Source organism: Solea solea, chromosome 3 (assembly GCF_958295425.1).
Source record: "Solea solea chromosome 3, fSolSol10.1, whole genome shotgun sequence".
In the NCBI taxonomy this organism is placed as follows: domain Eukaryota; kingdom Metazoa; phylum Chordata; class Actinopteri; order Pleuronectiformes; family Soleidae; genus Solea; species Solea solea.
In genome coordinates this window covers 25376631-25403453 of record NC_081136.1, presented here as the reverse complement: position 1 = coordinate 25403453, position 26823 = coordinate 25376631, and the positions used below count along the sequence as shown (strand labels likewise).

The 26823-nt window shown below is 39.5% G+C and overlaps 1 protein-coding gene across 1 annotated transcript in view; it reads left to right on the top strand.

Moving 5' to 3' along the window:
• Positions 1-26823, top strand: part of LOC131456106 (cyclin-dependent kinase 17) — a 34686-nt gene that overhangs the window by 3989 nt on the left and 3874 nt on the right. The window contains exons 2-10 of the mRNA XM_058624120.1: positions 14320-14464; positions 16227-16391; positions 22505-22638; positions 24893-25018; positions 25437-25493; positions 25599-25713; positions 25830-25924; positions 26325-26387; positions 26558-26681. Coding sequence (XP_058480103.1) covers positions 14338-14464; positions 16227-16391; positions 22505-22638; positions 24893-25018; positions 25437-25493; positions 25599-25713; positions 25830-25924; positions 26325-26387; positions 26558-26681 — 1006 coding nt within the window. The 5' untranslated portion in view covers positions 14320-14337. The remainder of the gene's footprint in view (positions 1-14319; positions 14465-16226; positions 16392-22504; positions 22639-24892; positions 25019-25436; positions 25494-25598; positions 25714-25829; positions 25925-26324; positions 26388-26557; positions 26682-26823) is intronic.

Here is a 26823-nt window from a genome sequence, read left to right as displayed (position 1 = left end):
CATTTTAATTTTAAAGTTATCAAGCACATTATCTGTGTTCTGTCTTCAGAATGATGAGGTGTCATTTTTGTGGTGATTTCCCACCATGCTGTGCAGCAGAGCTGACTGCATGTACTGATGATTACCCTCCAAAACACTGTTGCCATTGACAACTAGGCCAGCAGTTTGCTGTCTCTCCTTTCCTCTCTCTCTCTTTTATATAACACCAACTTGTGCAGTGTTTTATTGATCAGACGTGTTTGTGATGTGTGTGTACAACATGTGTGCATACTTGTGTGTGAGTACTGTCTGTACTTGTGTGTGTGTGTGTGGGCACTTGTGTCTCGTCCGGTGTGTTTATATGATCCTGTCTGTGTGAGTCTGTATGTGACTGTATGTGCAGGAGGGTGTGTGTATGTGTGGTGGAATGTGTTTGAGTGAGTACAGCACAGTATGTTTCAGTGGCTCTGCCACAGGGTGGGTGTCATCATGTAGCTGAAGTAGTCATTATTGGGCTTTTTTAGGGTCTGGCTAATTCTAGGGCTTCAGAATGAATACAATTAGTGTGGAGTGGGTGCAGCTCGAAACACACACACACGATTGCATGAAATAAAACACACGCACGAACATACACACACACACACACACACACAGATGAGATGAGGAAAGTTATGTGAGCCATGAATGGAATGTGGAGTGATGTGAGTTCAGTCTCTCTGCTCTCTCTCACACACACACACACACACACACACACACTCTGTAGCTCTAAAAGTGAATTATTTAGGTCACACTACATCAAACTCTATTCAACGATGCAGTGGTGCAGACTTAAACAAGTGTGATTTTCCTCTTTTTCCTCTTTTTTATGTCATTATGCTTATGTAGGCTACAGCGTAGGCTGTGTCCATCCTACAAATATGTATTTTTTTGTATTCATATGGTCAATAATTAACATGATAAATCAAATGTCAGGATTATTATAGACAGATTTTTGCTCTTGCATGAAAGTTGAAGAAATCAGTAAATTGTTTTTTTTTATGGACAGAAAACAACAAACACTAAATATAGGAACATTTCACTCATCATACACATTATATTGATATAGAGTACTTAAAAATGTATATTTCTATTCTAATATTTATTGTTATTGAGCCCTTGTGTGTGTGAGTGTGTGTGCACGTGTAAAACTATACACACAAAATTGTGTGTTTGGAAAATTGTAGGGAAAACTGAACACAACTAACCTCTCTCTCACACACACAGATGTACACTCTATCGTTATTCTTGTATGTTTTTGGCATCCTGCCCTTTCCAGTTACCCCCAGGATAAACTGTCCTATCATGCTTTGCCAGGTGTGTGTGACAGTGTGTGTATGAAGGGTTGTGTTAGGTTGTTAGGTGAGCAGGGCAGGCTCATAAACTGGAGCTTAGCCGATGGCATTGTTACAAGAGCAGCAGTAGGGGCAGGGGGAGATGACACACACACACAGAACAACTTGTTTTTTATATCTTAGTGAGGACACATAATAGACATAATGCGTTTCCTAGCCCCTTACTGCAACCTTAACCGTAGCCATCAAAACTAAGTGCCTAACCCTTACCCTAACCCTAAAATAAACCCAATTCTAACTGTAACCCTAAAATCCTGAAAAGGTTCTTTAGATGTGGGGCCCAGACAAAATGTCCACACTCAGAGGTCACACATTAAAATGAAAGAAAAAGTCAGCTTCACTCCTGAAGTCACTTTACCTCATGTGGTGAACACTTCAAAGTGGTGGTGTCATTTGACAGTGAACTTGCTGAAATATTCATTACGCGGAAAGACACACATACACAATAATGAGGAACATTATTCTGCCAGAAGCCTGAAAATTACTTCAGGCTGTTTGCTCTTTGTTTTATCATTTTTATTTCCAGTGTTACTTATTGTCACGTCCAGTATTTCCACTACTGAAATGGGACTTAATGTTACATGGACATTTTAGTATTATAGACTGTATATAAAAATGTACAGAGTTCTCTGGTTGCAAAAATAACTCTGTTTGAAACATATAAGCGGACACCAGTGTGATTGACAGCTGGTATCGACCAATAGAAGCCTGGTTGCAGGTGACACCTCTGAAAGGAGTTCAGATTGTTATGGGTGAAGTCATAATGGTTGCCACTGGATTATATCACATTAATGGTATTTGCGACTCATGTGGAGATAAGGCGATAGAAGATGGATGGATGGATGGTTCCACTCCTGTTTGGTCCCCTGATGAAATATCTCTGCACCTTAGTTTCTTAAGTTAGCCTAGCATTAGCCTGACAATAACAGAACAAGCTATTTTGGAGCTGTAAATTCCCTCAAGGCTCTCACTTGGTGTTTTCAAGGTGATAAGCTTCAAACATTTATTAAAATTAGCTTAGTAGGTTAAGAGGCTTCTGTTCACTTGCTGTCGACAACAGCTGGTTTCTGTATATCCCACATGACTATACTTCATTAAATACATTCTAGAGCTTGATATTGGCTCTAAATAATGTAGTGTATTGAATGTCTACAAAAACAAATTCATGCAAATTCATAGTACTAAGCGAGTACTAAGTACAGTCTGCTGTTCAGTACAGTTGATCCTTTATAACTCACCATCTGCCTGCTTCTCTAAAACAACTCATCTCACATAATCATAACTGTTAAAATTGATTTGCGTAGTTTAAATAATTCATACCTTTTAAGAGAATGTTATCTGTTTCAGTGCTTTTATGCTTTTATTGGGCTTGACCCTGAAACAGTCTGTTTACTGTAGCTTTGTTCCAATTGTTCCAACATACTCTTTTGCCTTTTCTAGATAAATTCCAGTCTCTGTATAAAAATGAGTTTCCTTTTTTTAATCTTAAGTAGTGGTCTCTGATTAGCCCTGTTTATTCCTGCTGGGTTAATCATTGTTGTCTAGACAGTGGTTATATTTTGTGCTGATAAAGTCCATCGAAGGTTCACAGGAAGTAGTCACAACACTTGGACCACAGACACTCAAAAAGCCAGGAGAGAAAATGGGTCAAGTTTTGTTGTTTGTAAATGCAGCTCTTATTTCAATGAACCAAAAAATGCTGCTTTAATTACTTGAGCTTCCTCGTCAACATTTATACTAATATAGCTCATGCAACTTCTTAGCATAACTAAGCACCTCGTTCAGTATTATCTAAAGGTCGGGGACGTTTGCACACACTCAAGTAATCTGGTCTAATCAGATTAACACAATGAATACAATCCATGAGTGGTGATAGACGTCATGTTTGAACGGACCATCAACTACAGAGAGTTAAAACTTGAGTCCATAATCTGTGTCCTTTATCTTATTCTCTTATTATCTTCACATCCTGATAGCCATCAGCAAATAAAGCTGTGTGTGTTGTTTCCCTCGTAATACTGTGACAAACTTTACCAATCTTTTTTTTATCAGGAATTAACCTACCTTTGTGGTTCATTATTATCATGTTAAAGCTCCAGTATATAAGAATTAGTGACATGCAATGGTGAGACTGTAAATGGAGGTTGCCTCCACAAAATGTTGGCCTCTATAAAGCAAGTTCTTTACCTAAAGTACATACTGCAAACTTAAACAAACACACTTAAGGGTAGTATATTCATTTTCTGTCAATAAATCCTGTGAAATTTTACACACTGGATCTTTATGTGTTTTTTGGTGGGGGAAGTGTCATGTTTTCAGTGTCCACAAAGCTCCCTTCACACCACTCTCTCCTCCTGGCGACATATGTAAAAAAGCTAACGAGCTAATGTAAATAAACGCTATGTTGGCTAGCTAGTGTTTAGCGAGTTTGTCACATGAAACATTAGCTATTTATCTTTATCTTGATAATGTAAGTTTCCCATGGTCAGCATATTGTGGATGCTTTTTATCACAATGTTTGGTTGTATTGTATATTGTCACATCCCCAGTGAGGGGATTGTCACATTCCACTTCTGCCGGTAGCCGTCTCATGGTTAGATGGAGGTTGGCTCAAAAACACAAGAATATCTCCGCACTGTTGCCAAGCTGTTTGATGAATCTGGGTCACAGAATCACTGAAGCTTTTTAGAAGAAGTTTTTTGGAATCCACCAATCAGACATGTTAGGTTTAACATCAAAGCACCTGAAATAGGAACAAAGATAGTTTTTGGCCAACAATTGTTACCAACTGAAGAGACATGGTCTCAGGTTTGGATGTCCCACCTGTCCTGGAAGAAAAGACAAGAAGAAGCCCGGGTCACTTTGTTAGATAGTGTAAGCTCATCTACACACGCACACACATCAAAACCAGTCACCTTGGGGAGGCAACACCTGTTCCCGGAGGCCTGAGGCTGAATGAGGAAGATGGATTTTAAGACTGTGCCCTGGGGAGTGTTGGGCGTGAGAAGGGAAAGCCATAAAACTGATTGAAGAGGAGGAGGAGGAGAGGTGATAATAGGAGGAATGTCCAAGTCCTGTTGTTCTGTTGTGTAAAACAACCAGACTTCAATAGAAATCGATGTGTGGTAGAGCCCTGCTTTTGTTTTTTCATGTTGTTGGGTGTATTCGCTTGAAGCTGTTGCTCTTTATATGCCTGCTGCTGAGTGAAGAGAGAGTCAAATTTGCAGCCGCAGAGAACATGTTAATGGGATTTTGTGATCAGATTGTAAAAAATAAGCAACTACGATTAGTCCAGATTACATTGACAAGAAAAGAAACTAGGATTATTTTGTTAAAAATGTCATTATTATAGTTAGGGTTATTATATTGTGATTACATTTTACATGATTTGTTTTACGACTTTGTTACGGGCGAGTGCGCCTGCAGTTATAACACAAATCAATGATTATTAGACTAAAACATTGAAATATGCCAATTTAGTTCATGTACTCAAAACGGACGGAGCAACATAACAAAGACAAGTTATCTTACCGTTTTCATATGATATGCCATGTTTGTAGTCGAGCTGTAATATGCAAACTGTTGCTGGCAAACTTTGCATTTGACTTTTTTATCGCCACCTATTTTTGTACAATGCTGGCACACTGCCTATGTCTTTGACATGGATGTTAGAGGAGGACTGACTGTTGCCTAAAATGAAACGCTCAAAATTAAATAAAACCACCGGACGTTCATTAATCTTTCTGCCTCCTGTGGGTTGGGCTAATCAAAAATACTGAAAACAAGGCGGGTGTTCTCTGAAGACACACTGTTACCTGTGGAACAGGGGTGCTTTGAAAACACCCCCATTAGCACTTGGTACATTCCTCCAGATAAAATCAAATTAACCATAGACTGTATGAAATTAACACGGCAAAAAGTCGACTTATCAGAATTGGAGTCGAACCAGAACGCATCGACTCATAAATCGACCAGTCAACCGGGACTTTACAGCCCTAGTTTTGTCATTTACGTGCAGTTTTTCGAAATAAAGCATTGACATGGTTTGGTATTTGGATCAATATGCTGTCAATGCACTGTTTGCTGTCAACAAGAAAAACTAGTTAACTACACAGATAATTTTTTAGGTATTTTTAATAATTGTAATGAGACGACATCCATTAAGAAAAGATAAATGAGGTGTTTTCATTCCTTATATTTTAGTACTGCTTAATCTGCATGAGATACACACTTTCAATCAGTGTGAATCGCTCTCTGCGTATGTGTGATAGAGTTTCCCACCTCTCTGCACTGGAATGTGCCTTCTCCAGCTGTGTGTTTGGATTCACCAACCAAATAACCAGACAAGAAAATGCATTCTTGTGTGTTTTTTCATCCGACTGTGCGTGTGTGTTTGTGTGTATGTGTTAGACAGACCGGAAACTTCTATATAACCCTCGTTAGTCTGGTGTGGTTGTAAGGAGACAGACGTGCATTATGTAAGAGACGGAGCAGAGGAGAGTACATGTGGGTGTTGAATTCACAAATACAAAGATAGGAGGTGAAATGTATATGTGTGCAGGAGCAGTTGATGTTGATGGCTATGGCTGAAGGACAAACACTTCTGCTATGATAATAAATAATAGTAATTATTATAAATACAAAGATTTCTTTACCCTCAAAAGAGAGCCAAAACCCTGTCTAAACATTACATGCAAGCAATTGCGTCACCAACCTGAATTATAGCCCTGTATTTATAGCTCACTGTTAGACTGTGGTGTGCAAAACAGAACATAGTCAGACACAATACAAGTAAAGCTGCAGTTTGCTACTTCTATGGTGGTGAGAGGCAACTGATTGGAACTGGGAGCACACTATGAATTTATTTATCCAGTATAATTGAAGTATTTTGTTTATATGTGATAAGGTAAACAGGGCACCATTCGTGTGTAAAAAAAACAGCAACAAAAAACCTGCCTGTCGTGTTGCAGACGGAGCAAGATAACAACCACTTTCACTATACAAACAACAAAGTAACTGTATACAGTATGCTGTAATTTGAAGACGTAGAGCGCAGCAGTGAGAACTCTCTTTCAGAATGGTGTGTTTCCGGAAGTTAATTTCCTTGATTCGTTTTCTCCGTCCTCATAGAATCATGACCATAAAATTTGATGTGGAGCTGAAAATATTGAAAAAAAAGGAGCAAGCTTCAAGAGTAATGCTGTGTTTCTATCGTGGTATGATTTAGTTTGGTACAGTGTGGTAAGTTTGGAATGGTAGCACTGGGTCAGGCATATGTTTCGACTGAGAACAGAACCTTTACTTGGTAGGCAGGGTGTGGGCTGCCATCGAACGCGCCACAACGGACAACAATGGAGGACATCCAGCAGCTCTTTATTTTTCTGTAAGAAACATTGGTCGCAAAGGAATAACATTTTGCTGTCGCCCAATCAGCTGACGTTATTGTTCCATTTTATTCTGATACCACAAGGGAAGGGTGCCAAAAAATGCAACAGTAGGGGCCATTCCACTCGATGGAAACATGGCTTAATAGGAATGAAACACCCCATGACTTTCAGTGCTTCTTGAATTCAACTACAGTATAATTTTAATATTGTTTTGCAGTATACTGCAGTTTCTGTCTTGTATTTACAGTATGTATACAGTGTTTACAGCATTTTAGAAAGGGAAATCATGGCTGACAGACGGCAGGAAAATCCAGTGGATTAGAGAGTCTAAAATATCTTTAGAATATGTTTGCTTCTCTTTGTACTAGTTTTTTAAACCTTGTACTCTCCCACACCAAAGTCTTTAGATTTTCTATAAGGCACACAGGTGCACAGTTGTTAAATTTACTGCTGCCACCATCAGTGAGTTCTAATCTGTTATCTTGAATCTTTAATCGGATTTCCTTAAGTGACACAAATTTACCAAATGCGGCAACAGTAGAACAGCAGTTCCTGTGTGCTTAAAACTAAGATTTTCTCTGTGGGATATGGCGCGAAGGAGTGAGCATGTTACATACTTAAGCTGTAAATAGTTTTGTTTGATATTTTCCTCTTGATTGGTCACTGTGTCACATGACAACAAAATTAATTTGTATGGAAATATTGATTAGTGCAGCTTTAAAAATAGTCTAGTTTCTGCTCTCTGCTGTGTCTCTGTTCGTGTTTGATTCAAACAAGCATTTACTCACACTTGTACAGTGTACACCCTTTAGCTCACAAATTACTGTGTGTGTGTGTGTTTGCATGAGTGGATTAATTACATTGATGGTGGGAATAACTGATAAGAGGATCGTCTAACCTGCTGCACACAGTCTCTGTTGTGTAATTGGAAGATAAATGAAGATTATTGCATTTAGGCCGACCTCAAGCTAACACACACACCTAAACACACACACACACACAGGAACAGTAAACCGTTTAACCAGCATGTTTGTGTCTTTTAAGCCTCACCCTCCTCTTGCTTCAAACAGATGACACAGAAGTGTCTGGGCGTGTAGTCAAGCCGATGTGTTTGTGTGTTTGCCGGGTACCCTGTGTGCTTTATGGCCTGTGGGTTTCATGTTTATGTTTGTCATATGGTAAGAGAATGATGGGATAATGCTGCACCATGGTCCATGTGCTGTGTTTGCTTTTGTTTGTGTGTGCGCATGCATGCACGTGTGTATTCAACTGAGAGACGCCACAGTCTTTATACCTAAAAATAACATCTTCCCTCCTGCTCTATTTCCTCTCCTCCAGCTTTATCTTCATTCTTTCATCATTGAACCCTCAGTGCTCTTCTTCCTCCTCCCAACCTTGTCAACCTCTTAAATGTCTGTTTTTCAGTCCATTTAGTTTTCCATTGTAATGCTCAAATGACATTATAGCATGATTTACCGTTTGGGGACACCACTATTTGATGATGAGTGAAGCAGGTGACCGACTTCTGGCCAAATCTGAGACCTGGTTGTTGTGAGGGCATAAAGCAACATCATGCCCAGTGCATTTCGAAGTCTTCCTGTCATCCATGAACTTTAAAAATATCCTATACTTTAAGCCGACCGAGCACAGAATCGTTCTTCTTGTCATTCCAAATTATTTACCAGCGCAAAGTTCACACATCGTTTTGTCAGCGGTGGGAACTGTGGCACATGTGCAGAGCAGCCAGGTCAGATTGAGTTCAACTCTGGTGTCTGACTTTGAGAAATTTGAGTTGAGTGAATAATTTCAGGCACGTTAACATTTTAAAAGTCTAACTTTAGTCTGACTACCGCAATAAATTGTTTTTTCTTATGTCATGTAAGCATACTGAGTGACCTTCTCATGCTCTGTCTTACCTTGCCTTCCCAACAACTTCTTAATAATTTACGTTTGGGTTAGCAGCTCTTCTAGCCCTGTCCACCATTTTGTGGAATAACAGCTTCAGACTTTTGCGATGTCTTATTGTTTTATCCAGCACCACATCGGAGGTTCACATTTTAGGTTTTTTAGTGAGATGTGTCAGTGTCACTCAGAACCAGAAGCCTAATGCTGCGTCTGCATTGTAGCATTTAAATTGTGAGAACCTTTGACTTAAGGAGTCTGAGATATTTTGAGTTTCTTGCACCAGTGATAGCTGCTGCTTTGTGAATATTTATGAAATAAACAAAAGGATGGTATCATTAGTACTTAATTGATACACACTTATTGATACTTCAGGTCCTGTTGATACTGATTTCCAGTCATTCTGAAGTTGCGATTGAATATCGATAAATGCACTCCTTGTCCAGTTTGCTAGTTGATACTTGGGTATCGGGAATCGGTGCTGAATTGATACCAGTTTGTCTTTGGTCACTACCCATCAGTAGTGAGCTCCTGGGTAATTCTAGTGTCTGATCTTGTCACTGAACCAGTAACTTGACAAATGCACAAGACTCTCAAAACTGTCCCAACTCAGTCTTGCTTCTCTTTAAAACTCTCCTGAAAAAGCTTGTGAAACTGCCCTCCCTTTCTTCCTCTTCTCTTCCTGTAGTCAACCAAAGTACTTTTTTCTTGTGGTCATTGTTAATGTCGTTATATTAACATTACAGTCTTTTGTGCTCTCACAGACACACAGGGTTATTTCAGCTCGCGCCTCTGGCTCAGTCATGCTGAAGCTCCTTTTTTTTTTTAAAACAAAGGCTCTTTCATTGGAAATCACCCACATTGCACTGCACAGCAGCACTGATGCTTTGTTTGTTTGTGCTCTTTTCACACAAGCACATGCTTGTGACCCTGCTCGCTAGGGTTCAACTGAATTCGGTGCTTGAAGGCGATGATAACGGCAGTAATCGTTATGTAATAAGGCTGTAGGTAATGTTTTTGGATTTCAAGTTAGGCAATTCAATTTTCTTCCTCATTGGGTTGTAAACTGCATGACCACAGGATTTAGACTCGTGCATTTCACAAAAACTGGGACATATTCATTTGGTGGAAAATGGAAAAAACATTCTTAAATACAGGATTTTACAGAAACATTCAGTGTGAAATTGTCCAGATATTGTTTCTTTAAGCAGGTCGCACAGTTATGGTAGACAGAGATATCAGATACAAGCATTCCTCCACCCTGCAGGCTTTGTGGGGCGATTACACCATTTGATGCTCCTGGTCTGTTTGATGCCTTTGCTTTGCTTGTAATGTATACCAGCAATATGAGGGAAACACCCTGGTGTATGTGGGTGTGCTGCTGTGATCTCTTTGTGAGGGCAGTGATGTAAATGGGCCTGAAGCAGTGCAAACATTAGACCCACCTCCTATACTAAAGCCAGACATGTGTAAATGCAGGAAAATCAAATGTGAACACCTGTGTGCGCTCACATTTAGCCCTCTAGCTTTTTATTCTTTTGGTTGAATTTTAGTCTTTCATCCTCACTGCTCTGATTGGCATGTTTGTCACATGGTTCATATGAAACTGTGATTTCCATTGTGTGGTGTTCAACGTGGGCATCTAGCAGGCTTTGAATGTGGGAGAAGTCGCTCACTGAGAGACATTAATGGATAAAGGAGAAATGAATGACCACACAGTTTGCAAAAAAAAAGAGAAAAGATGCTGTAAATCCAAAGACGTGGAGGCTGTTTGGCGCCGAGCTAATCTGATGAGTCAAACATCAAAAACTGGGATAAATTCAATGTTAGCTGCTGCTGCTGCTAACGGTGAGAGAATATTTCTAGAACTTTCTTGTTGTGTGTTCTTTGTGCAGAAACATGTGAGCGAGTGTAACGCTGTGTTTCACTGTTGTGTTTTTAATTTTGGACAACAATGGAGCTCTTTCTACCGATATCTCTTGCATTTCTAACCCAAATGTCAATGCCAGCACTGCATGACATTGTAGTTCATTATTGAGAGACTACATTTAAACTTTAAACCTTCAGATCTTCTCAGTTTGGGTGCACATAATAACAACTTAGCCCTGTGACTATAAGTGTAATACGATTTTGGGAACACAGTAGTTGGGTGAATTTACAGTATTTTACAACTAGATAAAATGTTAAATTACACAGGCAAACAAACTTTATGACAAGCTGGATTTGGTTTATTTTGAGTAGTTGTGGAGGAAAAGGAGAGGATCCACTGTGTATGGCTTGAACAGCCTGTGTTGCAGTCAGTATACTGTTCTAAACACTAAACCCCGGTTCTAAACAGAAAATGTTTCTACTTAATAACACTTATTTTACTTGTTATGCATCTGGTTAATTTATTGTTTACACCTTATTTTCAATAAAGCAATAAACAAAACATTTCAATTATCTCCTTTTGCTCCCAGTTTCACTTAAACTACACCTTTTTCTCCAAACCCGGCCCAACCCTTCAGGTCCTGTTGGGTCCTGACAGGCTCTGGTCGGGTATCTCTGCCCAACATGGAAGCGGTTGTGTGCTCAGAAACTCGTACAACCACACTTAAAAAAAACTCTATCCCTTTTAAGGTCGACTTGGATCACCACCAGTGGCTTTTGTTCTTGCTCTCTAAGCAGTACTGTACATGGTTGCAGTCACTCGGGTGATTTCATGGCTTTTGAGCAAACACAAAGACACCATTGTGGCTCAACTCACAGAAAAGAACCTCACTTTCTTTCTGCGATTCCTTCCTTTTGCCTTCCTCATCCTCGTCCTTGTTCTTCCTGCTCCCACACTCTCTCTCTCTCTCTCTCTCTCTCTCTCTCTCTCTCCCTCTGTCTCTCTCCCTCCCTCCTCTCCTCTTCACATTCACACTTTCACCCACCAGCATTGAATATTAAGCCACATTTTCCTCACATTACCTCACTCTTGCACTGGAAAAAAGAAGGGAGAGAGGAAGAACGGAAAACTAGGAAAGGAAGTAGAAAAGTGGTGTTTGTGAGTGTGTGTGTGTGTGTGTGTCTCTGAAAGAGAGAAAGAAAGAGAGAGAGAGTGAGAGAGAGCACATATGATATCATTAGCCCCTTAATTGGACTATGTCGCATTTTGTCTTTCCCCCTTGCTCGCCCTTTGAAGTTCTCTCCTCCATACTACCCACAATGCATTTGGGAGGCATCCAGCAGGGTGCATAGGAATGATGGAGTGGGGGTTGTTGGAAATGTGGGTCAAAATGTGTCTGCAAGAACATTTCTCGGGATGCTGGTGATAAAAAAAAAAAAAAGAAGAGAGAAAATCATAGGTTCAGTTGTTTCTTCCAGTTCCTCCTGGTTCACATGTGCCTCATGCTTTACACACACACACTCAGATTCATATACACACACGTCACATGAGTCTCTTTGTTTTGGTTTGCTGCAGAGATAAAACTGTGCTTTGTTATACTCCTCCTCTGTGAGGGAGACAAAGAGCGCTTATCTCTCATACAGTGAGTGTGTTTGTGCATGTATTACAGAGAGAATTGTGTTTGTGTGAAAGTGTTTTCTAATGAAGTCATTTCACATTTGTGTTGTGATTTTTAGGAGCTGGATTTTTGTTATTTCCTGCCATCTGATTGATCGTCTGCTGTGTTTGTGCTTGACATTTTCTGGCATAAACACTGACCTTGTCAGGACTAGTAGTCATCATGGAGACAGAAAACCTGGCCCTAATGAGGCAGAACCTAATTTCTGAGAAACTGGTTCAGTTAAGGGCTAAGATCTGAGTTGTAGTTAGGTCACGTTAGGTTACAGGATGGCTTTACTGAAAAATGGAATCCTATATTTGGACATAACTTAATAAATGGCAAGTCACAAGACTGAGCATAACGTCTCACAGTAAATGCAGAGATTAGTTTCAGTCTCTGTAGTTGATTTTGAGGCTGAAGTCTAAGTTATTGTGTTTCAAAATACATGCTTGCATTTGGTGAGTGTGATTGTCAGCTGATTAGCTTCGATAATTTCCTGTTTTTTATGTTTTTTTATGTTTTTTTTTTTACCTGCTTCATAATCAGCAGTGGGGGGTTTTGATTGCAGTAGAAGTGCTCTTACTTTACTGACTAGGCTAATATTACCTGGTATACTGTAAATATCACTGTTTTGATATCGCTTGTGCTACTGGTAATCATAATTAGTATCGTTTGTTTCATTTAAATATACTGACTTCTGTCCCTATGACGAACTACGATTAGAATACACTGTGTTAAACAAAAGACTCATGTTATTCACCTTAGGTATTTAAAGCATTGCCATTGGTAATCAGTGTCACACCCAAAGCTGTGTTATACCTCTAAAGTAATTCTTATTTTCATGTAGTATTTGGAAAATATTTCCTATTTTGTGGTGGTAAAAATTGTGTAATTGCATTTAACGGGTTTAAGTGTTGATAATAAGATGTTGCTTAATAAAAAGTCATAGGAGTGCACATTTATTTGCACTTAAGGTGAAGAATGTTTTTTTTTTTAAAGGTTGCATTAGGGTTAAGCTAAAGTAACTAAATTAAATGAAACCACCTCTGCTATTTAAATTAGTTATTTAACATAAAACCAAAACATTACATAATGTAAAGTTAATTAAACTATTTCCTGACCCTACTAATCAAATTTTGCTTTAGTCCTTCAAAAAACCTTTTCAATTAGACTCAAATCAACAATAACATTCTCATTCTGTTATTCTGTCAAGGATTTCCTTGACTTAGATGAATCAGGTCATCATCATGTTTTTATCCCTATTACCCACTGTTGAAAACCTCTCTTGAAATTGTAGTGTACAACGACTGAATGTTCTTGTAGTCGATTTGAGAAGTTTAATACATACTGTGTTCGTTTCTATAGTGTGTGTGTGTGTGTGTGTGGCAGATGGTGGTGTCTCATGAGTATGAACTGAGATAATGACCTTGAGAGAGAGAAGGAAAGAGGGACAGGGGAAACAGTGACACTGGGGTCAGTGTGTTTTTTGAGTTGTGGGTCAGGAGGTATTGGCGGGGCATTTCTGCTGCTGCTTCCTCATTGCATTTCCTACACACACACACGCTTGCATGGGGCGTTAACACTGCAGCGACACAATGAGCAGGGCCTGGCCTTAGGCAGACTGAGCAAGGTGTTTCCTGTGACTTGCATGACTGCTGCGTCGATGCTAATTCACTCATGCGCAGCGAGGCCCTCATCTGCTTATAGTCGCATGTGTGTATGTGTGTGAGAGTGTTGGTGTTTCCTTAGACTGATTTGAGTCACTCTTCATCCAGTTAGGGTTTATTAATCTTTCCAGTGTATGATTGTGTGAATGTGAGGTGTAAGTGATAACAGCTGTGTTTAAGTCTGTGATATTCATCCTTTATTCATGCTTTCTTCATGGTTTATTCATGTACTGTTCAGGCAGTTGCAGAGTGAATGAATATTGAATTAAAAGCAGTTTTATTTTATTCATGAGCCGAGATTTTTTGGACACTAGGAAGGTTTCTAGAATCCTCAGCTGTACACATACACACACACCACAGACAAACCAAACCATCACTGCTAATGTTGTTTGCAATAGTCATTGTGTGTGTCATTCCATTACCAATTATTGAATGTAGATGGCATGTTTTCTGTGCTCTACAGGCTTTGCACTGCCCTGCTATGGAGAAAATGAAGAGGTTTAAGAAGCGCCTGTCGTTAACACTCCGCTCCAGTCAGACAATTGACGAGTCCCTGTCTGAACTGGCCGAGCAAATGACCATTGAGGATGGCGGCACTCAGGACAACGGTCAGTGTTTGTGTTGTATGACCTTTAAAGTCCCCTTGACATCAAAATCATAATTTTTGTGTTTTAAATACATCTATGTTGCATGAAATGTCACCCACAAGCCCAGATGCAACCTAATAATATAATGATAAGACTGCATCTCTGAGTGCTACCTGCTGAAACATGTTTTGTCAAACTGTTATATGAAAAAAAAAAAAAATTTAGTATGATGAAATTACGTTTTGTACGATGAAAATGTGTATTTTGTGAGTAATGGGGGCGTGACTAGATAAGCTTTTGCTTCTCCCACTTTCCCTTTCGGTTATGTGTATTGTGTGAACTACACTAAGATGATGTCTGATGATGATTGATCTAACTGACATGACCGAAATAAACATATAAATAAATCCCCTTTTGAATAAAAAGAACCTCACAAATGTGTTAATAAAAAAGTTGTAGCTATTAAAAAGAATTTAAAAATACCATGCAAAGAAAATCCTCAAAATATACATTAATCGGATAAAATGTGTCAAACATTGTTAATGAAAGAACTACAGTTACGGTTAAATAAACCCGGGTACAATTGGTCAACAGTCAGTGATGTTTATGAAGTTTTAATGTTTGTGGAGAATCAGTGCTACATTCAGACCAGGGAAGGAAATTCCACTGCTCAGATTTTTACAGTTTCTTCCTGTGCACGTCTGATGGCAGGCAAGTAAAACCCACATGCACACAGAGGCTTCAGTATCTCAGCAGTTCTCAGGAGTATTTAATTATGACGCATGGGTGTGGATGGAGAGAGAGTTCAGCATGTCAGTAACAGCTGTAATAGACTTCCAGTGAGTAGCTCTCTATCAGGTTATATAACTTGAGTAAGTACCGGGGAGCTACTGGCTCACACACACACACACACACTCTCAAATAGCAGCGAGAGGGTAATTTATATGATGAAACACAAACACACAAGGGCAAATATTCTCTCCTCAACTTCTCTTTTTGTTATGTAATATTTTAGCCTGCTTTGCTGTTTTTACACCTGGTTTCCCATCCACACTGTACAAGGACTTTTGAGCCTCAAACTTCAGAAGTGGTGCCGGTCCTGTTTCAGTTTGAAGTTTGAAGTTTGAAGATGAAGCACTTGTCTAGACAGAGAGTGCTTGTGTTTTAGTGAGTAAAGAAACCAGACAACTAAAGAAAATGTAAAAGGCGGATATGGTGGCTAAACTGCTGAGTCCTTTTTTATAAGACTTGTCAAAGGTCCAGTGTATAATAATTAGGCCCTATCCACTCGTCAATGGAAGTAAATGTAAATGAGCTTGTGGTGTTGAGCATGTGGTTATATGTAATAATAAAGATCAGTTTCACAGTGTTTACTGACATGACAGAGAGGGGTGGGATTATCATTTTCCCAAAGTAGTGTGTTGGTTGGTCTACACTAGGGTGGTCTTTTGAGATTTTTCCACTCTGGGACCTGAAACACCGTTTCTGTGTGGATAAAACGCAGATACGACAAAAAAAACGTTAGCAGATTCACAGAGAGTTTTTGTGTTGTCCCGCCATAAGAAGTCACAAAGGGGCCGTCCCTTTGTGACTTCTTATGGCGGGAGTTCAGATTAAAACTGAACTACGGTGACCTTTGCTTACCAGAAAGGATGTTGTAATTTGCGTAATAAGCTGTTGATATTTAATGTTGATTTTCATTGTAGTCTTGTGTTTTGTTTATTCTCATGCAGCGGTAGAATGTCTGTTAATGTTTGCCAGTTGTTTTCGTGTTGTTTTCTAGAGCCCTTCATGAGGAACGGCCGCCCCCCGACCTCCCACAGCATGCACTCCTTCCTGCACCAGTACACTGGCTCCTTCAAGAAGCCCCCCCTCCGTCGGCCACACAGCGTCATTGGTGGCACCCTGGGGTCCTTCATGGCTATGCCACGTAATGGCAGTCGACTTGGTGAGATACATGCATGTGTGCACACACACACACACACACTGATGGAAGGAAGTGAGTAGTGGGAGAGCAGATGGCATCCGGGAACAAATAGGAAACGTGTCACAGTCCTGAGATTTCCGTCCTCCTCCTGATATTAGCAAACACACTCTGGGCCAGAGTGACTGGCTGTCTCTCCGTTTCACTTTGCCCTCAGAAGGGCTGTTTTCATCGCCTTGACAGCTGGATGGGGGATTCAGTCAAACATGACACAGCTTCCTGTGTGAACCAATTCATCACACTCGGTCTGCAGCACAGAGTTCCATCCTTAGGGTTGGAAGAAAGAAGATCCTGATGATTCATCACAGCATCAGATTTTGAGCTGGCGAGGGGGGGGGGGGGGTCAGGACAGACCAGACCAGAGGGTGATGAGATGATTCATGGGAACAACATATAAGTATCATGATCTACCACAGTCTAGACTTTTGCAATATTTAGTCAAGTAAAGCCCGATATTTTTGTGGAATCTGCACTGCAGAGGTTTTTGGAATACACAGCTTCTGTAAACACTTTTAATTAGGTGCAGTGTTGTACCTAACATTTAGTTACTCCAGACCTCACCTCACTAGATCCTGTCATGCTCTCTGCTGACCACATCCTCACACAAATAATCACTATAATCCTGCTTACAGATGTTCATCTTCAAAACATGATAAACCCTTCAGATATGCCATATCTACAGCACAGTTGGCTTATTTACTCATTTACTTTTCTCCAAATCCATGAGTGGTTTTGACTCCCATTGTCTTTGCTTTGTAGTTGTGAAAATCATGAGCTACATGGTAACTGAATGAAAACAAAGTGAAAACACAGGTCATGCAGGGAGTTGGAAATGTAATTTACGTTTTCAGGCTAAAATTTGGGTGCTCTGACTTTTCCTCAATCTCCACAATTATTTAAATAAATCAAGATCTTCTTAAATGGGTTTGTGGCAGTCAATGCTAATTAGCAACACTACCACAGTAAATATTAGACTTGGTAAGCATCAGTCTCACTTAGCGTCGTCATTGCAACAACTATAGCATCATGGATTTACAGCTTCACTGTCTACTTCACTGTCTTCACTGCCACTGTCCACCCAGTGAAGCTGGGTGGAGTGGCTCAGTGGTTAAGACCGGTACCCTGCGCGTGAAAGACATCATGGTTGCAAGTTCGACTCCACCACTGGCTGATTGTACTCAATTCCATTGTAAGTTGCTTTGGATAAAAGCGTCTGCTAAATGACAGGTAATGTAATGTAATATTAGCTTGGCTGTAAACTTCTACTCTCATTAGTCCTAGAATTCCCGGTTACTGTATGGTTACTAATCATAACATACTGAAAAAGTAATTGAATTCAGACACACATTAATTTGATTATTAAAAAAAAAAAAAATAATAATAATAATAATAATAATAAAATAAAAATACTTTTTTGATTGCTGGCCCTGCTGGCCGTGACAGCCCACCACTGGTTACTAATCAATTTAGAGTGATCATAGACATTAACAACATCTTTTTAATTCTTAATTTCACAAGCATGTGATTGACAGTGTTACATATTTCTTTAGTTTCCCAGGTTGTCATTTTATTTATGGTTTATTTTATAGGGACATATAAAGTACAAAAACATAGACAGTGCTGCTAGCAGTTGTCCAATGTGTGTATCATGCAGTGACATTGCATTTCACTACATTTATGTGTATTTATACAAAAAAGGAAATATAAAGAACAAAATACTTAGTTGCACAATTTCATATGTGAAGAAATCCCCCTGCCCAACCCTCTGCACGCCCTTTCACTTTTACTGTTATTCACTGTTGACTCAGATTGCTCCACATGGCCACAGCAATAAGCAGCACTAAGCAATAATAATATGCAGTAAAAACTGTATATTGACCCTGATTGTTGCATCTCTTAGCTATTTTTTGTGATACACTCGAGGGCTGGTTAGCCCCACACTGGAACTTGGCCTAGATTGAGGGACATGGATCTAAAAACAGGACATTTAAGTAGGACATTGATGTACCACACTACTGTTGCTTCACTTTGTGTGCTGATTAACAAAGCATCATGAAAGGAATAACAGTTATGAGAGAGAATTAGATTCAAGGTACTGTGAAAAAAAAGGTAAAACAAAAGATAACATGGGTTCTGCTGTTGAGAAATTAAGAAATGATGAGCAAAGGTGAAAACATTCTTAGTGAAAGAATTTTGGGGGGTTTTCTTAGAGAAGATGAGGGAAGATATGAAATGGCAGGAGATAATGGAGAGGTATGTGAGTGGAAGGGAAAGTAGGACAGATAAGATCGTTTGCAGATTCTAGAGAAGCAGCACACAAGTTGGAAAAGTGCAGGTAGTGAAGGAATGTGCTGAAGTAATAGAGGGAGATGGATTACTGCCTGTGAAAACTTCACAAAGAATGACTAGGGGAAAGGCGAAATATGTGGAGTGAAAGGAAACAAGTGGGAAGTGAAAACGATTTGGTGAGGTTTTTAAAGTGAGGCTAGAAACATTTATATGCGTGAGAAGTGACAGGAAAAGGGAAGAGAGATTATTTGGTGGGTGGTCAGAGTGCAATCAAGAATCAGAAATGCTTTATTGATCCTCAGTGGGAAATTGTTTTAAAGTCAGTAGGTGAAAATAAGTCATTTTTAGGGTGTTAATTGACAGAAAGTACAGAGTCAGGAAGGAGAATGTGGCATTCAACAAAAACATTGCAAAAAGAAAATAGGAACAGGAAGATTTTTTTGAGAAGTCAGGTCTTAAAGAGCAAGTCAATGTTTTAAAAATCATAAAGTAGTCAGGATCAAATTTTCATGTGAAGATATAGTTGGGAAAGTGGCATACTTCACAAGAATATGGTCTTGGTCTCTCTTTGTTGTGATTCAAGCGTTGTTTGTTTTGGAGAGACTGGATGTTCATGTTATGATAATGCATCCAAATGGACGTACTCATTTTCATCCTTGTCCACACTATGATGTCATTCAGAGCACACAAACACCTGCCCACCACAATGTTGCTAAACCAAGTAAATTGGCACAACCCGCCAATGCTAATCAAGCTAGCCATGCTCTCACATGTACTGTAGGTTCAGGCATGGACAGGAGCATCAAAGCATTGATGAGACAAATGGATCATGTGTAACTTCACTCAGAATAGCACCTGTTTTTTTCACACTAGCTCAGGTCAGATTGTCTGCATTGATAAAAGCCTATTGTAGTGCCCAGAATAGACTGGAGGCACATAACCACTTCAGTGGTATTCATAAATTTGAATCTTATTTTTAGCCTGACTGGTGACATGGCTTTATAGATCAGTCTGGGACCCTCAGTAATATTTTTTGCTCAGACTGAAATAGCTCAACAACACTTCAATGGATTGCCCTTTTTGATGTTGATCTCCCCATTCCTCCTGTAGCAACATCATCAGGATATTAAATTAAAGTAAATGTTATTTATAAGCATAAATGCATCAGCTCACAGTACATACACGCACACATTGTTTTTAATAGTCTTTTCACACTCCAGCCAAAAAAGTAGGTAGAAGTAGCAAAGCTGCTGTGAGGAGAATGTGGTGCTGGAAATCTTTTGTCTTTGGTGTGATTTGTGTTCCTAGTTTAAGGCATTAATTAAACGAGTGAAACTGCAGCAACATCAGTCACCATAGCAGCTCCCAGATTTTAGTTGCTTAGTAACCTCACATTTTTAGACACTTAGTGTGAACGGAAGTGGAAATCAAGCTAACACTACCTGGAACTAGATTCACTCAAACCCACAACAAAAATGGTTCTGCCCTGTAAGCTAACATCACTTGAATATGAATATATGCAAAACACCTCATTATTAATGCAAGGAGACTGCAATTGAAGGTCATTAACAGATCCTCAGGGTCTCTTGTCACTGAGCCAGGTGCTCGGTGATGCAGCACTTGAGAAGCATGTCCAAAAAGAATGTAATGACCCAATTTCCTTGCAAACGTGTTTGAGGACTGATAACTGACAAATTATTAATTATCCTTCCATGGTTGACAGTTAAGTTGGGGGTTGCGTCAGTGTTTGTTGTACGTGAATTCATCAATGAGTGTGTGCGTATGTAGATATGATAAATAGGGACGCCCTGCGGAGATGGCTGTGCAGGCAAAAGAAAGGAAAACACATGAAGAAGTGTGAGACAGGTTAGTGTGAATGGATTGGATGTAAAATAGTGAAAGGATAGAAAATGAGGACATTTTGTCTCCCTTACCATTTCGAAACCTTGCAACAATTTGTAGTTATTCCCTTTTTATTCCTCCTTTTTTATTTTTATTTGTACCACCCTCACCTTCTTCTGTCTCATGTCTCTCCCACACACCCCCCTCCCCGTTAGCAGCAAACCCTAAAGTGTTTTCTGTTCCACTTAAAAACCCGCTGTATAACACGCTCTTCCACTGTGACCAAACACTAACATTCAGACAGAGAAACAGCAGAGAAACCGCACAACAAATCATCTTTGGAAAAGCAGAGTGACATGCAAACAGGAGCAGAATGAAACCGGTCCAAAAGGAAAATCCTGAAAACATTTAGTTTCTAAAAGTGGATCAGCATTTCCTATACTCTGAGCAGACTTTTGGTTTTAAGCAGATGACCACAGACAGGTTCACATTCTGCGGTAAAGTGTGCCTTTGGGCTGCGGTCACACCGCAGAGTAATGAAGAAGCGATTTATGAAGTCAAGTCCAAAAAGGCTGCATGAATGGAGAAGGTTGTGTTTTTTAGAACATCTGCACTACTTAAAATAAATAAATAAATCTTTCGGTGTGAACTCATCTGGATTATCATGTCATGGAATAATTATAAGCAGTTAAGACCCATCAACCGAAAGCTTACAGAGAGTTGTTTCTCCCGTCCTTTCTCTGCTCGATGCCTCTCCATTTGATGACAGACTGCATGGTAGGAGGCGCTGACACTGTGATGACAGAGAACTGCTCAGCCATGGCTACTCATTAAATGTGTTTGTGTGTGTGTGGAAAAGAAGGTGGACATGTGGTTTGCACATCAGTGCATTAGCTCCTGCTCTGCTGTGGTAGTACTGGTAGTTTTACAGCCCTGGAGGAAGTGGAGCAGTTTGGAGTGTTTAATCTTTTGGCCTCGGGGGTTACAAGGGTCTGAGAGGAGATGACAGAAAGACAGAGGTGTCCTTCTCTGACATAAACACTGACTGTTTCAGGACCAGTGGTCCTCATGGAGACCAAAACCTGGTCCTAATGAGGCTCATATCCTGTCACATGGTGGTGGTGACACACGTCTCACTTTATAACTTGTTGTCTGTACCTATTGAAAGCATTTACCTGACATTAAGGATTACATGTTGTATTGGATTTCTTTTTCTGGTCTCCAGTCCTGTGATTTTGACCATTATCAGACAAATAACGATAAGGAGTATTGGATTGACTCATCCCCAGTTCCATGTCACGTTCACTCTCCTCCGTTTGTTTGTGTTGCCTTTATGCAAATTACCATGCCAAATTTGACTTTTATTAAGTCAAAATGATTGTGATCATTACCTGATATGCCCAAATCCCAATTGTAACCAAAAAACACAAACTGTGGATCATCTATTTAATGTGTGTGGTGAGTGAAGGTGCTGTTAGTTGAATAACCTTACCTGATTATTTATCTAATAAATCAACAAACTGATAAATTAATAATTAAAATAATAATGATACTTGTCCTTGTCAAGTAGTTGCAGGTCAATTTAGTCCAACTGTAATAAGAACAATGCGCATGTCATTATTTAGCTTTAAGTATGACAATAATAGTCAGTACAATAGTATAATAGTGCAATTTTCTATAGGACAAAATGCATTTCTTCTTACCATGCTATTATAGTTATGCTTGTATTAGTGTGTTTCAAGTCATTAATGAAACATTTAATATAGTAGATGCATAGTAAATGCTTTTTTCTTCTTAGGTGTAACTTGCATCCGTAATGTTGCATTACATCCTCCTCCTTCTCTTTTCTTCCTCTGTCTCTTTCTCCTCTGTAAATGCTCACATGGAGACTTAAGTGTCACATTAGTATCAATCATTTACTATACGTAATTGTTTTGCCTCGTCAGATATTGTACATGAGAACTTGAAGATGGGATCAGACGGGGAGAGCGACCAGGCATCGGGAACCTCATCCGACGAGGTTCAGTCTCCAACCGGTGTCTGTCTGAGGAACCGAATCCATCGGCGGATCTCCATGGAGGTAAGACGCTCACGCACACATGTACACATGCTGCACAATAATTGCAAGAAAGGCTGTGTTTTACCCTACACCCTTTCTTCTCCCTCTGCTCTGCTCTTCACCTCCTCCTCCTCCTCATTCTGTTTGGAGATCTAAGTCAGAATTGGGGGCGGGGGAGGGGAACGTTCATCCCCTAATGGGCTCTTGATGTCGGGGCATCATGATACTGATAACAGGCTTAGTGCTCCCTGAGGACAGCAGCAGAGTCTGGCAGCAGTGTAACCGTTTGTCCTGTAAACACACTGATTTTACTATATGTCGGCTCAACATCAGGCTGGTATAGGACTCTCCTTTTGTTCTTTCTCTTTTAAAGATGTATATAGTTACAGTATACCATATATTCTGCCGTTAAATGCCCGTTTAACAGTAGATGAAAATTTAAATGAAAAAAAAATTTAAAATCCACAGCTTTTTAAAGGCATTCACCTTTGTTTGTATTTTCTGGCTGCAGACATCTCGTTTCTTCCGACCAGAAAACTGCTCTTACAAGCTTTTTTTAATGCTTACTGAAACAAAGATGATAAATTGGCTTTGATAGCCTGTGGCTGAACATGACACAGTCACTTAGTCAAGCTTAGCAAATATAAAACGGACAGAAGGATATGATAGTGACCTGCATGATTGTTATGGGCTAATTTATCCTGCTTTCTTCTGCTTTTTCTGTATGAATTTTTTGAAAAAATTTTCCTTTTTGCACTTAAACAAGCTATTGAATGTTGATTTTTAATCAATTAATAATATTCATCTTGCTTGAGTTTGTAACACTGGAGTTTTACACTGAAAGGTTTGAGCCTCTCAACTTGGAGGCCTCCTGCCCCCTGCTGGCCGAAGAATAAACTGTTCATATTGAAACCAATCTTCATAACATCCTCTTGTGTTTCTAGCTCACATACACTGTTATACTGACCCATTTTTGCTCAGGTTATATCACTTGTAGGAGCATGAAACAAGAATGCATGTCATCCACTGACCTGGCAAACACATGGGCACTCATGTAACCTCTGTTACATTAGTGTAATTGCACTGCTTTTCACGTAGGTTCTTTTGCTGCTGTGAGACTTTTAAATGAAGCAGTAATCTGTCAGTAAGGAGGTGAAGGGCACAGTGTGCTATCACTGTATGACTCAGTGTCAACGTTGAGCAGCCTTTTTCCATCTTGCAGTTGACCTCGTTCAGCACAGTCTTTGTTTGTCCTCTCAGAGTCTGGAATATCGTTTTTCTCTTGATACAAAATGAATGACCGACCAAAAACACATTTTTATTGCATATATAAAATATATATATATATATATATATATGCATGCATAAAATAAAGTTGTAATGTTATTGTCACGTCAAAAATCTATTTAATCAGTCTTAAAATGATCTGGCTTAAATTGTACTCGCACAGTGTCTGGTATAATATTTTAAAAATACAATTTTAGCAGGTTAAGATTAGACGGTATAAGATAAAATAATAACATCTTACCTTTATTGATCCCTGATAGGCAGAATCAAAAATATAGTATGTTCAATTAACTCTCTTCCATGTTTAAGAAATGACGTCCATCTGACCAAAAGCCTGACAATTTAAATGATATAAATGGATACACATTTGAGCTTATATTTGAAGGACGATAGCTACATTGAAGAGGTTTGACATCTTTCTGTGTTCTTACTTGTCATCCAAGAAAAGCTATAATAAACCTTCCACGAGGCTGACACTAATATTGACAGTGACAACCAGCATTGTACGTGTGAATAGTTTGTTCTTGATTCTCACTTTTCTTGTCTGTTCTTTTATGATTTAATCTGAGTTGTGATTTTTTTTTTTACTGCAGTCAAGCTATGAAACACCATCTCTTACTTTCACGTTTTATCAGACAAGCCAATCTTTGTGTTTGTGTCACACCATGTAAACCTGGTTTGCAAATTTTACCAGAATTTTCCAAAGAAAATATTTCTGTTGCCATTCCTGAGAAGAAATATTGGGAATGAGTTTACCAAGATAGGGCTCAGAAAGCCCTTCTTGATGACACAAATAAAGATCACCAGAAGCTGTTGATACAAATCTCATTCCTCCTCTCATCTGATCTGTTTTGGTTTGATAATTTCTGTGTTTCCATTCAGAAGTTCTTCACTGCAGACTCCAGATCTACCACAGTGATGTCAAAGCTTTAAAGTGTGTCTCAGTTCTAACCTGTGTTTATTTGTGTTATGTGTGTGTGTGTCATAGGACCTCAACAAGCGTCTGTCGCTGCCAGCTGACATCCGAATCCCTGACGGCTACCTGGAGAAGCTGCAGCTCAGCAGTCCGCCCTTTGACCAGCCGCTCAGCCGGCGCTCCCGCCGAGCTTCGCTGGTCAGTGCCTGTGTGTGTGTGTGTCTGTGCTAGCAAAGGAAATGTGTCCTATGGACATCAGACCTTAAGCGAGAACAATTTGTTGAATATAAACTCTGAATCAAAAAACATATACTTGTCCTGTCTGTGTGTTTGGATTTGAGTTGTAACTTTCAATTCATTCAAGTCATTTTAGGCACTGATTCACAATCACCTGATCAACCTTTAATCTGTATTTTTTGCGGCCACTGGAAACACAAACACACAGAAACAGTTGCACAAGATGTTGGAACCATTTCAGTTGTTAGTCAGCAGGAAAATCTAATTTAGTGCATATATCTGAAACCAAAATGACATATGTCCTTATAGACTTGTGTGTATTTATTGATTAGTAATCAAACCTCTGTTTAACCCTGACTTCTGTCTGCCTTTACCTCAGTCGGAGATTGGGTTTGGGAAGTTGGAGACATATATTAAGCTGGACAAACTGGGAGAGGTGAGTCCTGAAGTGCTATCCAACACATTAGTTTTATTAAAGAAAGCATCGTAATTCGTCTTCATAAATCCTAGTAACATAATAAACGTCCCATGCTGCTTTCAGGGAACATACGCCACAGTATTCAAAGGACGTAGTAAGCTTACGGACAACCTGGTGGCACTGAAGGAGATCAGGTTGGAGCACGAGGAAGGAGCGCCGTGCACCGCCATCAGAGAAGGTAAAGCTGCTTTTGTCTCATTTTAATGATTGTTGAAGTCACGTTGTGGGTTATATGTCATTAAAACGTGACACGTGTTCCTGTCACTTTGTAAACATCCGTCTCGGTCTTTGTAGTGTCGTTACTGAAGGACCTCAAACACGCCAACATCGTGACGCTCCACGACATTGTTCACACTGACAAGAGCCTCACGCTCGTATTTGAGTACTTGGTGAGTAAGGTTCATTGTTCTCCTGTGCTCTCTGTGTTTGAAGGTTTTCCCTGGAGAGCTTCACATATGTCACATGAAAGGAGGAGCTGAATATGAAAATATAGCATGTTATATTAAACTGTCATCAAGGACAAAAGCAGCATTTCTGTTCTGTCTTAACAACCCTTGCTCATGACTCATTAGGGTGTTTTGGCAGTGATGTAAAGCCAGAAGGGACAGAAAATGTTGTATCTAATTCTGTCTTGTAAGGAAATGTTGCTGCATCATTAAGGTTGTGTTAAAGGAAAGAGGAGTGTGGAAGAAGTTTATTGTTTGTGAAAGTTAAAAGAATGTCAAGATGTTGTCCTAGTTTTTTTTATTTTTGCATCTACTCCCTGTTTGATGGTGTCTTTTCATGCAGGACAAGGATCTGAAACAGTACATGGATGACTGCGGGAACATAATGAGCATGCACAATGTGAAGGTAAGGACAATCTACCACCTCCTTGTTCCTCGTCTGTTTAGTGTGTAGTTATGTACTATGATAAGTTGTTATGTATGTATGTCTATGATATACATAACATAATATTTGAGCAAAGATTTAGTTAACACCCTTAAGAGTAAATGTTGGATATTTTCTTCATGTCCCTGCAGATCTTCTTGTTCCAGATATTGCGAGGCCTCTCGTATTGTCACAAGAGGAAAGTTCTCCACAGGGATCTGAAGCCTCAGAACCTCCTCATCAATGAGAGAGGGGAACTCAAACTGGCTGATTTTGGTATGAGGACCAGCAACTGCTGGTGTCTTTAGTCTAGCGGACATTTGTCCTTAAAGGAAGGAAAATGCATTTTATTATTTCCTGTTATTCTACAATATCAGTTGCACTTCCTCTTTTGTGATATAGTGCTACTTTCCTTTGT